The sequence below is a fragment of the Lytechinus variegatus genome, chromosome 12, assembly GCF_018143015.1.
Source record: "Lytechinus variegatus isolate NC3 chromosome 12, Lvar_3.0, whole genome shotgun sequence".
In the NCBI taxonomy this organism is placed as follows: Eukaryota; Metazoa; Echinodermata; class Echinoidea; order Temnopleuroida; family Toxopneustidae; genus Lytechinus; species Lytechinus variegatus.
Window position 1 is genome coordinate 5,088,753 of NC_054751.1, and position 16,765 is coordinate 5,105,517.

The window sequence follows — 16,765 nt, forward strand, 5'->3', positions numbered from 1 at the left end:
TAGAAGAGATGTTGAGATGACAAGATCCCGGATCTCATCATGTTGACATCTTTTAGAAGAGATGATGAGATGACAAGATCCTGGATCTCATCATGTTGACATCTTTTGGAAGAGATGATGAGATGACAAGATCCCGGATCTCATCATGTTGACATCTTGTAGAAGAGATGATGAGATGACAAGATCCTGGATCTCATCATGTTGACATCTTGTAGAAGAGATGATGAGATGACAAGATCCTGGATCTCATCATGTCAACATCTTAAGAAGAGATGTTGAGATGACAAGATCATCTCATCATCTCATCATCTTTTCTACAAGATGTCAACATGATGAGATCCGGGATCTTGTCATCTCAACATCTCTTCTAAAAGATGTTGACATGATGAGATCCGGGATCTTGTCATCTCATCATCTGTTCTAAAAGATGTTGACATGATGAGATCCAGGATCTTGTCATCTCATCATCTCTTCTAAAAGATGTCGACATGATGAGATCCAGGATCTCGTCATCTCAACATCTCTTCTAAAAGATGTTGACATGATGAGATCCAGGATCTCGTCATCTCAACATCTCTTCTAAAAGATGTTGACATGATGAGATCCAGGATCTCGTCATCTCATCATCTCTTCTAAAAGATGTTGACATGATGAGATCCAGGATCTCGTCATCTTATATTTTGCTATCAAGATGTCGACTTCCCGAGATAATTATCTCAACATCTCGGTGGCACTTTTAAGCTTCCATACTGTTGACACCTCGACAGCAAACTGTGACTGTTCACCACGTGCATGTTCACGCAGTCGAATATGTGATTCACACTGTTGAAACGCTCAAATTTATTATCAGTGTGAAGGTGATTTCACACTCTGTTCCACACTGTGAACGCACGAACTGTGGTACACTGTGTTCTTTTCAGTTACTGAGTTAAGGTAAGCCCCATCGGGAGCATACAATGAGGAGAAATTAGGGGCATTTCACACATTTTTCTGGGGTTCTTTATGGCAGCAAGCGGGTATGTATTTCAGTTATGTTCTCGCCTTAAACCCCAAGGCGACATTATCACGCATTTAATTGCCAGCAATTCCAAAGCATCATTTTCAATGACCCCCCCCTTCCTATAAGCCTAATCTAGGCGTCAGTTCTCGAAGACCCCCTATATATAATTTTCGAGTTTCCAAGCGCCCTCAAATGCAGAGGGCCGTCAAGCCTATCTTAACCCCCTCATTTCATAGAAACTTCAGGTCTTATGGTATGGGCTCAGATTCCGATGGGGCTGCACACTAAACATATTCCAAATTCGCCCCACCCGAAATGAAATCTCCTCATCTATTCGCTCATATCTGCGATTTTACTAACTCATCGTTTTCCAGGCTATTCATATAGGCCTACAATTGGCAAAATCTACTTACCTACCCGACCGAGTCATCATTATTACTTTGCTTAACCAAACAAGATCTATTGAGAGAGGCGAAAACTACACGAGAAAGAGATTGACCATCAGTCGAACGTCGAATCCACTCACAATGGTGGATAAACACTTGTTATCTCACGAAGCTCCGTGTTTTCTAAAGATGGGCCACTCTTTCTCATCAAACCTCGTTTTTTGTGTCATCTTGACGTTGATTAGAGTGGAATTTTTGTTTTCTTTTGATGGGCATTATATTGTTATTTCTTTTCATAGGTAATGACTATTAAAAAAGAAAACATGAAGGTCCATTAATTATTAGAAATTATAATAATAAAAGCATGGTCGATCTTTCTATGAAAACATGCCGTCATTTTTCAGCTGGGCATTGTTGGCGTATACTGTGTGACCAAAAAGAAGGCATGACAGCATTCTTTGATCACCAACAAAGTAATGTAATTAAAACTTTTTTTAAAGTTAGCAAAGACATTTGCAGCAAATACTTTGCTCTAGATTTGTTCAGATGAAACATAATAATGAACAAATAAACTGCAAGGCCCTATAAGAGTGTGAGGTTGAAATTCGAAATGAACAGAAATCGATGTGATTTTTGGATTGGAAGCATCAAAGCCAAATCCTTAAAGAATCCCAACAATTAAACTGCGGGGCTATCATCCGAAGCCGACTTTGAAGGTTTCTGTTTCTACTGAAGCTGTATCCAGATCTGTAGAACAATAAACCTTTAAATCTCAGAATCATTTGAGAGGATTTTATTTTACAAACACAATAATTTCATCACAACGAGGTATTAACGCACCATCAGTTCCACCACCGTTACTATTTCTAATCGGAGCTCAGATCAATATATCTGGAATGTCCAGTCTTAGTACCTATAGTGTCCTCGTTGCAATTCACGGCATCAGCGTCGGCATGAATGCAGCCACTGTGGCTGCCATCATTGCCAGCAAAAAGCTGAGGAAGACACAGAATATCTTCACTTGTAATATCGCCATTGTCGATTGCATTACATCAGTCCTCACGATCATTGCTATTCTTCTTTCATATCTACGAGACATAGATGTAAGTATCTGCCTATGCTAGTGAAAAGACCACTCATTAACTTTTATTTGATCAAAATTGCTCAGGTATAGGAAGTCATTGATAGTTGGCATTTAAATGTGGTGGTATATTCATTTCTTCAAGTTGTTTCGTATGTATCTGGTGAACTGTAATAATTTATGTAATATTTTTTGTTATACTTTTTTCTTCAGATTATATGTGTTTGTGAACTGAATAAAGACTACTACAAAACAAACAAAACAGCTAGGAGTTCTCAATATTGTTTAGACAATCAAGTTGCCTTTTTAATTCATCACAAACACTCCTATAAAAAAATGCACAGCTTTACTGGCGCCATATTTCATAACTTAAAACACTTCGTGCTGGTAAAGTTGTGCACCTTTCTGCCTTAATTGGTGCACGGTGTTTTCGAATAGTTTTCGAATAGTGATGTAAGTCCAGAAAGTTTCAACTTTGTCCTCAGAGTGTTCATAATCAATGTCATCTAAAGTGGACAGGGTATATGGGGCCTATGGCTACCCGAACACTTAAGCTGGCTCTCGGTCCCCCCCCCCCTCCCACTTTAATTTGCAAAGTAAATTGCCAAGTCTTTATTTCAGTCCCTTTAAATTCTTTTGCAGGTCTTAAATTGATTGCACGGTAAAGGAGGGGACATTGCATCACAGACCATCACCCTGCTTTCTTTGACATGTTTTTGTTGCTAGCCTACTTTGTAGCTCTCTATTCCTGTTATATTCAAATGTTTATTAAAACTGGATTTGAGAAAAATGAATAGTCTTGGCCTTCGAGATAACGGAACATTGACAAGTTATTATTGTATTACGCGTAATCATTCATTTTTTTTGTACTTGTAAATTGTTGTTTACAATGCCGCAGGTTCACAATTTATCAAAGACGCCGACAGCGACAGTATTTTTTCCCACCGCAGTTGTGGAAGCCAATTTATTCATGACTTGCGCCTTTGGAATAAGAATTCGCATGTTTATGGACTTGACAAAATTAATTGTCAGTGGTCGTCGCGTTATAGCGTTCACGTTTCCACAAATGAATCATCACCCTCAAATTACCGGTACCCTTATAGTTACATAGGCCTTATTGGATTAGATAGATATCTATATCCAATTCTTAAACACTTAAAGCTATAGGCTAGCGAATTAACCATGTTTATTTCAAATCTAGACCTGTCTATGCCGGCTAATGCCATGGTTAACTTCGAACTGGTTAATCCCGATCTTATACCGTTTAAAATTAGGTTAGACCAATTAGCTTATAATAGTAGCCTTAAAATTGGTCTAGTCCGTAGGCCTATACAAAATTAGTCCGAGATCTAAATAAATTTATTTTAGATCTAGTCTAGTCTCTAGACCTTGATAGACTGATCTACGCTGTATCAGCACGAAACGTCTAACGTCAGGCACAGTGAGCAGAACATGCACGGATGGCTATAGGCTCATTATATTGCAATCGCAGAGTAAACTCTCGATTTTCATCCCCGTCTTGATCAACAAAATCTGCATTTTTACCAATTATTAAGTTTTTAATTTCCCATGCTTCAAATCGGCAATTGTGTTGCTAGACTAGACTCATGCAAGGCTACCAGCTCATTGGCCTAACGTTTACAAGTAAACGTGAAGTTCGGAATAAACCAATTCTAAGTTAACCATGGCATTAATCGGCCGCAGGCATATAGGCAGGTCCAGATTTGAGATAAAGTTATATACGCTAGCCATAGCCTATACTATAGCATTTTCCTGTCATAAGTGGCAAGTTAAAAGTGTTTAAGAATTGAATCTACATATAGACCTAAGGCTAACAGGGTATCGGCCATATGAAGGTGCCGATTCATTCATGGCGATTGCAACAAATTTTGTAAAAAATTACGTCCACGCGCATGCGTACTCTTATACCGAATACGCAAGTCATGAATATTCATATTGGCTTCCACAACTGCGGTGGAAAAAATAATTTCGCACCCCGGTAAAGACCATAATATTAAAGGCGCCATGAATAACGCAAGTCTCCTGCAGTAACCGTTCTTTGCGTACCTACATGTAATCATCTAAATATATTCTTCATTTTACTTCTATTTCATTTCAGATTTCAATACTTCACTTGGGATCGCGCGCAGTGGTGATTACTGGGATATTCAGCGCGCTAGCGGTCGCCATTCATCGCTTCATCATTATCCGTTTTGATCCATTCAACAAGCGTAACCTCGTCACCGCACCACGCTGTGTTGTAGCCAGCATTGCATTTTGGTTAGTTCCACTTGGGACATTCACAGCTATCAAACTATTCAACAAGGATGAACGCGTTGACATTGAAACGCTCATTTTGCCTATTGTCTCATTTGCATCCCATGCAATCTGCACCGCGTGCTATGTAACGGTATACTGGACAATTTTAAACGCCGCTCACAAAGTTGGGCTGTCCAACCGCTTGCTGCTACAACGCATCAAACAGAATAAAAAAGTGCTGATTACTTTCGCGCTCGTCGTTGGAACAAATATCGCCTGTTCGCTCCCGCTTAGTCTTAGTTTCTTCATAAGCTACGTCAGACCAGACTGGGTTTTCAACTTCAATACATTCAAGCTCAATTCTAGTTTCAGGGCCTTTGCCAACGTGGCAAGAGGTCTGCTTGGACTCAACGGAATTCTTAATCCAATCATATACTGGACTAGACTAACCGATTTCCGCAATCTCATTAATTGCTGCAACCCCACGCGCAAACCTTCGAGTCGTAAAGCAGAAAGTGAGAGGAATGAGCTGTCACTCCAAACGCAGGAGAGTACCGCCCCCGATCTTAAGGCATGTAAAGGCAGCGGTGGAGTTCGCGAACATGGTATCTATGTTGTTTCCACCTAGCTTTTCAACGGGGTAGTAGATATGGCTCGCCATATATGTAGAAAATAATTCTCGTGGCTGTTGTTCATACCCTTCATCGGTTGAACATTGTCCTGGGGCCTGTTGCAGAAAGAGTTGCGTTTAAACGCAAGTCAAAAAATCAATCGCAAGTCCCAAATGCGCGCTGTTGATTGGTTGAAAATCAAGTTGCGCGTGATTTTCAGAGTTGCGATTGATTGCAACTCTCTCTGCAACGGGCCCCTGACTGTTCAAGTCCTATATCAAACCATTATGTGCATTTAGCTTTACTTGTGTTTTATTTTTCAAAAAATAGTAGTATGTTGACATATTTTGCTGAATTGGATGAAATTCACAAGTTTAATTACCAAAAAGTACTAACAGTTTAGAATTTGTTAGACGAAAACTGGTTATGAATATTCAGAATGACCGAATTGTGACATTTACAACTTTTATTTTATAAACAAACCACAAATAAAAAAAGAAAAGAAAATCTAGGATCGAAGTGAATTGAAAGCAATTGACTGAATGACCAAAGAACTACAGCGGGTCCCCCCAAAACCTATACACTTTTGAAATAGCTGCCAAATAAAAAAAATATATCACTTTGGGGGAAAACACTTATATGGAAGTCAATAGTCAACTTTCAAATGACACCAAAAAGTTGGAAAACTATTTATGCTTGAGCGAGCACTCCCCACTGAAACAAAGGGTATGAAAATTAGGGTGGGCAGGAATTAGCCTTCCAATTTCTTTGTTTTGAGATGCGAGTCTCTTGGAACTTGCAAAGTTGAGGGTGCTTTGATATATTAATGATCAAGCATTATCAAGTTAGGTTTTAGAGCAAATTTCAAGAATTATTGAATTGAAATTTAATGCATGAGTGAACATGAAATACAATTTTCACTTTTTTCAAGTGGATCTCATCAATGTGTTCATGGAAGTCAGAATAGGGGCAGGACTTACGTGGGGGACTTAGGTTCGCTGACGGCAGGCGCGCCGGAACACTTTCATTTTTTTTTTTTGGGGGGGGGCAAAATCACGAAGGGGGCACAATATTTTTGACAGCGTGAGATACCGAGCGATCGAGCGGGAGAGGCCGTGTGGGACCCCCACGGTAAGACTTTGTGGAAAAATGGAGTATAAAAGTTGAGTTTCTAAGAGCATTCAAAAATAAATTTCTTGAGAATCAAACATAGAATTCACTACGAAAGACTATACTCATAATTTATGAGAACCTATGAAATCTACGCGCAAAACGATCGCTTCAGAATGTAGTTTTCATGTATGATCAATTAAATTACGTATTACGCTTATATTTTATTTGACTCAAAATACCAGATATTACATTTTTCATGCAATATCCTTTCAGAAACATGTATTTATGTATATTTACGTACACGGAAGACGCGAGAGAGCACAATCATCATAAGTTCCAAGTACAGTAATTCCTGTCAGGACAAGGAGTGTACACTGTTAGAAAAAAATAAAAGAAGTTCCTGCAGCAGAGTCTCGAGAACACCTGTAATCTTACCGATTTGCGTAATCTTACAAGAAATTGGTATTTGGAGTATGGAATCTTACAAATTTCCTTGAATAAAACATCCTTTTCCCCATTTTAAACAGACCTGTTCTGTTAAATTACAGATAAATTCCTGTTTTATGAATTTACAGAATGATTCTGTTATTGCTTTCTGCAAAATCTTCTGTTTATTTTCTGTAAAATCACGTTTTTTTAACAGTGTAGGCCTATTAAGCAGAAGAAGTGTAACAACAAAAACAAAAGAAATTCCAATGAATGTCTTTTCAAATTCAAAATGTCATACTGTTCTGACGTGCCAGACGTCGATAAGCACTTAAATCCCCATTCTATGCAAATCATTTCTGACATCAGCATTGGCGATAGTCCCTGATTATCCATGCATGCATGGGCAATACGTTTCATATTTTGTAACTGGAGGAAAAAGAAATATGACAAGCTTATTTGTCTAACAATTTAAAACTTTTCTGAAAATCATTTAAGTTTAAAACATTACTCGACTTATGTGTTTCCTTTTGCATGTTTTGTATGGCTGCATGGGAAGCACTTTTGGATGACTCCTTCAAAATCTTTTTTTCTTTACATATTTTCTGGGGAAAATATAGCCATATCTAGGAAATGATGAATATAAAATTCCAGGAAATGTTCATTTGTAAATAATCATGAACTTATTAACAAAAAACTACCGCAGTTCATAATGTACATTATGTAACATTATTTAGACGAAAACAATTACATTCCAATAGCGGATGTGGTTGACGGTACACCATGTGAGTTTTCGAAAAAGTGGATTGAGGAAGAAGTGAAATTGATAGGGAATTCGAAGGAAGAGGACAGTTGAAAGTCGAGTAATTTTTTGTTTAAAATGAGCGTAGTCCTGAAAAAGACAGTAAAGAAAAGACAGTAAACAAGAAAAGGCTGAAGAGGCTTGAGTAGTTGACAGATGAGTACTCCATTCGCCGACTCAAGCTAGCATCTTCTCATTTATCCAATAATCCAACTACTCAAACTTCTTTAACTCTATAACCAGGGATATATAACCTTTCCTGTTTTACAGTCATTTTCAGAAGTACACACATTTTCAAGAAATATTACTATAGGACCTAAGCTCAATCTTCCAATTTCTCACCTATCAATTTTACTTCTTCCTCTATCCATTTAGACTCCACTTGGTGTATACCGTACACGACATCCGGTACACATCACCATGCAAGCCCTCAAACATCATCTAATTATATTCCAGTGTGTTTCTCAAGGATTTGTAGAAGTGTAACACATCTATTTGTACTCGACATACATACCAGGAAGGGCAAAATAATGAAAATATCAGTATTGGTCTACGGCTAATATTAAGCTATACGCTACGATATTATTTGTCCAGGCTTGCAGCATTGAGATAATTTATTATATAAGGCTATAAAATTATTGTACCATACTGATATCTTGTTTTCATTTCGTAATTATAAAAAAAAAAGAATCTATATGGGAGAGCTCACTCTACTCTGTACTCAAATACAATCACTCTTCTAAAATGTGTAATGCACACATCGTTTGTAAAAACCACTTGCTTCCCCTCAACGTCCTGCAAGATCCAAAAGATTCCATCCAGATGATACATAAACGAACAAAAATTGAAAGAAAATGAAAAGGCTACTTATAGAAAAAGTACAAAATATCGGATAAACTTTGAATGTCATGATAATTTTCAATGATCACTGTCATGACTGTGCTCAACTATTTAGTCCTTTTTAAGATGTGCAAATGTGTTATTTCTCTTGCTATCTCCGCTACTAATGAACTCATTGACTAGTTCACACATGTCGCACATGTCAGCTTTGTCTGTCAGAAGAGAGTTCAACCTTCGCTGGCTCATTGTCGATCGGAGATACGTTTTCAGCTGACGGAGTATGCTGAATGAGCGTTCAGCTGTAACAGATGTGGCGGGATGTGTAAGATACAGCTTCACTAGCTTCATGACCTCTGGAATCATCGGCTTCATGGAAGATGTTCCAAGAGTTTCGATGATCTTGTCCACGGAAGATGTTGACGCAGTGGACTGCTTGGACGTTTCCGACGCCAGATTATCTAGTACTCTGTAACTGCGCGTCAAGACAAGAGCCATCAAGATCATCCTTGTAGTGCTTCACCACACAATCTAGGGACTCAGATGACACCTTGTTTTCGGTCCAGGCTGTCGTCAAGAGGCCTCCTGTGGCCAACAAGACAGGGGATGCATTTTGACGAAATGCATTCCTCCATGCAGCCCACTGATCACAAATTCTAAAGCCTCGAACCATACACTTCGGTAGAGATCTTTAGGAGTTTTGAAGATATGTGGGTCACTCTGCTCATACCGTCGCGACGGTGCTTTAGACTGTCGGGGTAGCTCGGGGTCATGCTGTTCTTCCCGTTCTTCATAGATGACTGTTTTGCTCCAAGTGTCATCGAACACCGTCTCCGTCCTCATTGCCTTCAGCTGATTGATGGCAACCCTCGTAAGCCAGACCCCCTGTCCGGCTAACAGACGAGATCCTTGGATTGCCGTACTGAGTCGGTCGCTCAGTTCAGAGATAGCAAGACTGATGATGAGAGAAATCGTGAAGTCGGAGATGGAAACGGCGTTGAGGAATCCATTGGCTCGTGACTGCATGTCTCGATCAGTTGACGTATTTTAAATTTCTATCAGGGATTCTTTCACCACCTGTAGTTGCTCTTTGATACTGCTGAAGGCCTTGAATTTGACTGTGAATCGGGTGGGGCAAAGCAGCCTCACATGTCTTTGTGGCGAGCCCAGTGCTTCTGCGACTGTTTTTACTATAGCACATTGCGTTGGGGGAATCTCTGAAGAAGTTGATCAGGTCCGTTACGGTGGTCAGGAAGTTACGGAGGTTGGAACATTCTTTACCATATCTTGGACAGCTAATTAATGCAGTGCACGTGGCACAGTGTGTGGTGTTGATTCTCTGATCATTCCCCTCTTACAGTCGGCTCGCGACACCACTTCTTTTTCCTTGGAATGTTGATGCTCCATCAAAGCTTGCAGCCCGGCAGAGAGAGGGGGAGGTTATATTGATGCGTCTTTGATAGTCTTGTAAACGGACTCTGCGTCACACTTATCATTCGCGTACATGCCAAGGACGTTCTCTTCTACCAGCAGCTCGCCTGTTGCAATGCGGACGCAAATACAAAGTTGCTCCAACCTGGACACATCAGTGGTTTCATCAGCAATGATCGCGTATGCCTTCCCATGCATTTCCTTAGCCAACTCACGCATCAAAGATCTGGACATCATATCGATCATCTCCTCTTGCATCTGGTGTGAGGTCCATGACGACTTCCTTTTGAGCCACCGGTCGAAACCTTCAATGTCCTTGCATCGCAATGTCAATAAAGTGTGGAAGTTGCTGCTGTGGTCAGTGTGTCCTCGCATGGGCAATCCCTGTTTGGCAAGATGCTGCAAAGTGGAGAAGATCGCATGAAGATACTTCGTGTTCTTTTCCATCTCTTCTTTTGCAGTGTGGTCAAGAATCTCAGCAATATTTCTCCCATGCCAGATCTGGTTCATTTTGTATGTAAGTAAGCGATGGCTTTCACTTCGCTCAATTGCCTTTTTCCAGTTTGAAAACCCCTTCTTGCTGAAAACCTCTTAGACTCCTCTTCTTCTCTTCCACCACTTGGAATTTTTCGCAAGCACCCTTGATCGGCATACATGGCAAAATGCCGCTACGTCACCGTTATTTGTTGCTTGCTCCCACTCTAACCATTGGTATGAGGCATACCACTCAGGGCGAAACTGCCTGCCGTGATTGTCTTTCTGGAAGTTAGCTGAAGTAGGCTGATTGGGTTTTTCTTTTAAAAGAACTTCGGTTTCTTGTCCCTTCTACCATATGGCAGGGTTTTCGTGGATTGTGGAGGACTCTGGCAAACCTCCACTTGCTTGAGTTGACTCAGTAGTGTCCTTTTCCTCTTTCTTGTTTACTTTTGAAAAGTATGTTAGGAGTGATCGAGATCCTTTCGCATCGTCTAATGGGAAGGAGTTTTGGAATCTAAAATACACAAAGTGCTACATCATATAAGCTGAAATAGTATCAGACAAAACGCCTGCCAATCGTGCCAATGAAAAGGAATCGAGGAAAATACGGGGCTATAAAAATATCTTAAGATTTTTTTAATAGTTATGTAGAACAGTACTGTAACGCTCATTTTCTTTTTAGAGTTGAGTCCTTTGGAAGTTGCAAAGTTAAGGGTGTTATGCTAAATTACTGATGAATTGAGATCAGTTTTGGTTTCTTAAGCAAATTTCATGAGTTACTAAATTGAAATGTAATGCATGAGTACATCTAAACAGGAATTGTAATTTTAGTGTATCATTTTTAGTTTGTTATGTGGATCTTAGCAACTGTGCTTGTGAGAGTCAGAGTAATGTGAATGGTTCCTGTAACATGCAAGGCGGTGAGACTGGGTTGAAGGGGCATTCTTCTCTGTGTTATCTTGCAAATTACATGTCATGTACGCACCCCCGCCCTCCACCCCTTTCTGTCTCCTAGATGATATTTAAGACTTCAATGTCAAATGACTTATGGTTTTGGGTCTTTTTCCATTGAATGATTATTAAAAACTTGACTAATTATGATGATTTATGAAATGATTAATTGAAAAAGCTGCATGTTTGATTGATAATTTATTGAAAAAGTTGAATAGTTGATTGATCACCTTGATTGAGTTGATTTAGTAGCAGATTGTTGATTGAATAATTAATAGGTAAAAGATGATAACCTAATTTTCAGACTTTATTATCAAATTGACAATCCGCTCTGCTCTTAATGCGTACGTGCAATAGCAATCAATCTCAACAGGAGGGGGAGGGACGGACCTGTAGGAGGGAGGCTAAACGATCTGTTGACCCTTTTCCCATCAGCTTCCTTCACCCACTGTCATTTCTTACCCCTATTACCCCAATTTACACACTGCTGAGACCCACATTGTAAAGTTAAAATGCTGCACTAAAGATTGCAATTCACGCTCACTCATGCATGGAATTTCAATTTGATAATTAATGAAATTGGCTCTAACAATTTAAAGTGATAATAAATGACCATTATTTCATCACAACAGCCTCAAGTTTACAAGTTCCAAGGGACTCGTCTCTCAAAAACTGAAAGAAACCGAGAGGCTTATTCCCGCCCCCCCCCCCCAGTTTTCATACCCTTTGTTTAAGTGGGTGGTGCTCACTTAAGCATGAATAGTTTTCCAACATTTTGATGTCATTTGAAAGATGACCTAATTGGCTTTCCTTATATATAGGTATTTTCCCCCAAAGTGATATACTTTTTATTTTGCAGCCATTTCAAAAGTGTATAGTTTTTTGGGACGCACTGTAGTGGATAACCACTTTTTTATGTGGGACCGAGTCAGCGAGGGTTTAGAATTCCGATGACCGGGGTGAGTCGATTTCTCACTTGGTGCGCTAATGCCCGGTAATCAAATCCTCATTACCAGATCCCTCGAAGAGGACCTTAAGCAGTCATGGCAGTTGGTCTTCTGATTGCTTGCTTACGAGCATCCACGCTTTCTTAGCAATCAGGTGAAACATTACTACTAAATCAAATTTCAACAAAGTATATAATATCATAAGGCATTGTTGAATTTGTATAAAATGTGAATGTATATAATAGCTACATGTAGTATGCAAAAAATGAACGCGTAAGAATGTGATTGTATAGACAGATGTATTTGAAAGATTTAAATTTATGACCAATAAACTGAAAGTTATGTATATACTTGGTTTGAGTATTCTAATCATCTAGAGTGCGTATTTACATTTGATATTGCTTTATTCGTGATTATATAATATAGCTTTTGAAAATTACCATGGAATATTGTCATTTATCATGTTCTACATGTCAAATAAAAATTAACAAAAAATATTATTCATTAAATTGTTTTTTAATGAGTTGTTTTTTGTATTCTTTAGTTTGTTGATAATGTGGGCCTGTATACTGCCAACTGATATTTGGAGGAAATTAAGACCACGAAACTAAATAGCTAATTCATTGTATAGCCAACATCTATTTGCAATACATCTTTGTAGGTCTTACCTGTATGGCATGTTGCTCTTTATTTGCTAAAAGCATGCCTATTCTTTTTATATTTCCATTATTGTTTGCTTTCAGATCGTTTTCACCATTTGCTGTTAGCGATGAGTAATGTGTGAGTATAGATCGCAAAACAATACAAGACGAAGGGGCGCGAGAACTTAGTCAAGAAACTAAAAGAGAAAACTATATGTTTTCGAGATCTTAGATTTTCTTTAAGTTCAATTGACGAGATTCAAGGTCTAGATCCATGAGATTCACTACACGAGGCTGGAGATGTGATTTGTCCTTCTTAGACAATTTCTAAGACTTTTTAAAGAAATCTTGTACTAAATCACCATATTTGGGCACTTTCAGCTCTTATGAAATATATATATTCTTGTTAAAAGCAATCATCATGATCATTATCAAGTATTTAGGATTAAGGATTGAAATACTTTCAAGATCAAGTTCCACCCAGTTTAATTGAGGAGAACATTACTTTCTTATTCATATAACGAAGTGTATATCTAAAATATATCAAGGCGAGCTACATGTATTTGTCGCATACATTCGTAATTCCGAAGGTTCGTCAATCCGAAAACGAAATAAGGTTCGTAATTCCGAAGGTTCGTCAATCCGAAAACGAAATAAGGTTCGTAATTCCGAAGGTTCGTTAATCCGAAAACGACATAAGGTTCGTAATTCCGAAGGTTCGTTAATCCGAAAATAAAATGAGGTTCGTAATTCCGAAGGTTCGTCAATCCGAAAACGAAATAAGGTTCGTTAATCCGAAAACGAAATAAGGTTCGTTAATCCGAAAACGAAATAAGGTTCGTTAATCCGAAAACGAAATAAGGTTCGTTAATCCGAAAATTAAGTAAGGTTCGTATTTCCGAAAATGAAAAATTATTCATTTTGGTAACAAAAACGGTGTTGTCATTACAAACTTACGCGATATTATGCAATGACGATCGATGATACATGCATGTGTTGTGGCCAAAAGCATGTATTTCATTAAGAATAGGCGCCCTGATCAAGCATAGGCTAATTTCGACTTTATCTGAGCAATTGCTGCCTAAGCAAATGGTTTAAAGATGCAGGGATCAAGTGTGTTGGTCGCGTGCGAGTAACCTCTAGATAATAGGATTTGTATTGTAGGGGATGTCATTTTTAATAACAGCTTCTGCTGGTAATAAAAAAAACTATAATAATGATCCTTGTGAGATGTTGAAAGCGCGAATCGCAAGCTCAAACTAGTAGACTTTCATGTAACAAGACGTGAACTTAAACATTCTGAGAAGTTTTTTTTATTGTGAGAAAGATGTGTATTTTTCTAAAGAAATTATTAACTCGAGGGCGAGCTGTAATTTGTTTATATACTGACCTGTTTTAAGGACTGCATTTAGTGACTCATGAATAGAATATATATCTCACGAACTAAATAATGAGAGCGCGAACCGCAAGCTTAAAATTTGTGATATTCCACCTGAAAACTGGACATTTACTATTTTTTGTAACCAGGAATAGAATGAGTTCCTCAATAAACAATACTTGATGCGAGCGAGAAACGTGAGCCAAAATTTTCCGATTTCCAACCTGAAAACTGGACATTCTAAGCATTCTTTAAAAAAAATAATAGCTGGGAGAACAGTTTTCAGAACTAAAGTGGCTTCCCTGGGTAAATAATATCTATATCATTATTATCATTCTAGGCCTACATGAAATTTCCAAAAGTTTGAGTACGTGATTCGCTCGCAACATCTCACAAGGATGCCCTTTTAACAGTAATTGACAAAAAAGGCGAATTTTACATCTTCAGATTTGATTTCTTTCCCCCCCCCCAAACCGCTTGCTCGCAACGCTCGCAGAAATGAAACGTAAATATATAATTCATCAATCAGTGATCACTTAATTTTTTTTGCTCAATTCAATTACTACAAAACACACACCCTCTTTACACAGATGATAATCTCATGGTGAAAATATACGTTTGCACCAAATTGCCCCTATTGGCCCCTTTTTTGGCTTTGCCCCCCCCCCCCCCAGGAAAATATATTCCGCCGCCACTGGTTGAAACACGAATCTTCTTCATGGCTAACTGCAAAAAGTTCTTTAAATGTCCCCTTTAGATCAGGTCAGAGCTTATATATTTGAAATTTCTGTTTGCGATCTTGCTCGCAGTTATTATCTAAAGTTAGTTACATAGGCATTTCGTTTTGAAGATCACAGACATATTGCCCATCATATTAAAAAATATATATATAGCTCGCGCTCGCATTAGGCTATTTAAAAAGAGTTTATCATGTTATTACATATTTACTTTATTTTATAATTATACAGCTAATTATTGACTGTTAGGACTACCCTTTCAAAGAAAGAAACAAAGATCAACTTTAAGCTGCCGATCGAGGAAAATGTGGCTGAAAAAAATATTGCCCCCCCCCCATTTGACGAAAGTTGGATCCGCCGGGAGGGAGGCAGGTGGCACTTGCACCCCCAAAATGAAATAAAAAACAGGGAAATTAATATTTTCCAAAATGGGAAAGTTCCTTTTTCAAAAATGAATATGCCGTTTTTCGTGTTTTTTTTTCGAAATAAAATACTCTTTTTAAAGTATACAAGTTAAGTTTTCAGGCTGGAATATTGCAAATTTTCAGCTTGCGCTTCGCACTCTCATTCGATTGGTGAAATATGCATCCTAAAGAGGTCACTAAATGCTTTCTTTAACAGGTTCCTTTTCTGGTCAGTATGTTTAAGCTGCGTTTTGCGCTCGTGTAATTTTTTAGTTAGATGCACATCTTTTTAATGACAGCAGAAATCTGCTCGGATTTTTAAAAACTTATTTTCATTTTTTATTGAAATACCCTAAAGTTTTAGCTTGTGATTCACGCTCGCAACACCTCGCAATTATGCCATTTTAAGAATAATTGACCCCCAAAACGTTTTACAACTTCACCTTTGAATTTGTTTTACCAAGCCGCTCGCTCATTACACTCTCTCCCGAAAAATAAAGCCTAAATATACGTTTTGTCATAATAAGAAATCACTTCAAAAAAGGTTTTTCTCTACTTAATCACTATCAAACACACAATGACTTCAAGCAGATGATAATCTTAAGGGGAAAATATCACCAAAGTGTCCATTTTGACGTATGAGTTTCATTTTTTGGCTTTACCCCCCAAACGAAAATTCGTTCGGCCGCCCTTGCCTTCCCATCCTCATAACAATTGAACGGCAACAGTGTCCCCCGCCCCCATTCCCCTTGCCTCTGCTTTCCCGGTTTTCATTTTTCGGATTAACGAACGTTATTTTGTTTTCGGATTAACGAACCTTATTTCGTTTTCGGATTAACGAACCTTATTTCGTTTTCGGATTAACGAACCTCATTTCGTTTTCGGATTAACGAACCTTCGGAACAACGAACCTTATTTCGTTTTCGGATTAACGAACCTTCGGAACAACGAACCTTATTTCGTTTTCGGATTAACGAACCTTCAGAACAACGAACCTTATTTCGTTTTCGGATTATCGAACCTTCGGAACAACGAACCTTATTTCGTTTTCGGATTATCGAACCTTCGGAACAACGAACCTTATTTCGTTTTCGGATTATCGAACCTTGGGAATAACGAACCGTCGGAATAACGCCACAAATGTTCGGATTAACGAACCCTTTTTCGTTTTCGGATTAACCAACATCGAGGTATAGGCAATTTACGTGTTTCGGAATTACGAACCTTCGGAATAAAGAACCTTCGGAATTACGAAGTGTAACCTGTATTTGTAACTGTCTAGAT

The 16,765-nt window shown here is 38.5% G+C and overlaps 2 protein-coding genes across 2 annotated transcripts; one reads left to right on the forward strand and one right to left on the reverse strand.

Moving 5' to 3' along the window:
• Positions 1 to 748: 748 nt before the first annotated feature.
• Positions 749 to 5,520, forward strand: LOC121424731 (G-protein coupled receptor 12-like). The gene is made up of 2 exons (XM_041620484.1): positions 749 to 2,489; positions 4,587 to 5,520. Exons 1-2 carry the CDS (start codon positions 2,283 to 2,285, stop codon positions 5,352 to 5,354), a joined length of 975 nt encoding a protein of 324 aa, XP_041476418.1. The 5' UTR covers positions 749 to 2,282; the 3' UTR covers positions 5,355 to 5,520.
• A 4,435-nt stretch (positions 5,521 to 9,955) lies between these two features.
• Positions 9,956 to 10,456, reverse strand: LOC121425269. Its single transcript, XM_041621293.1, has one exon. The coding sequence runs from the start codon at positions 10,454 to 10,456 to the stop codon at positions 9,956 to 9,958; it is 501 nt and encodes a 166-aa protein (XP_041477227.1).
• Between the last annotated feature and the right edge of the window lie 6,309 nt (positions 10,457 to 16,765).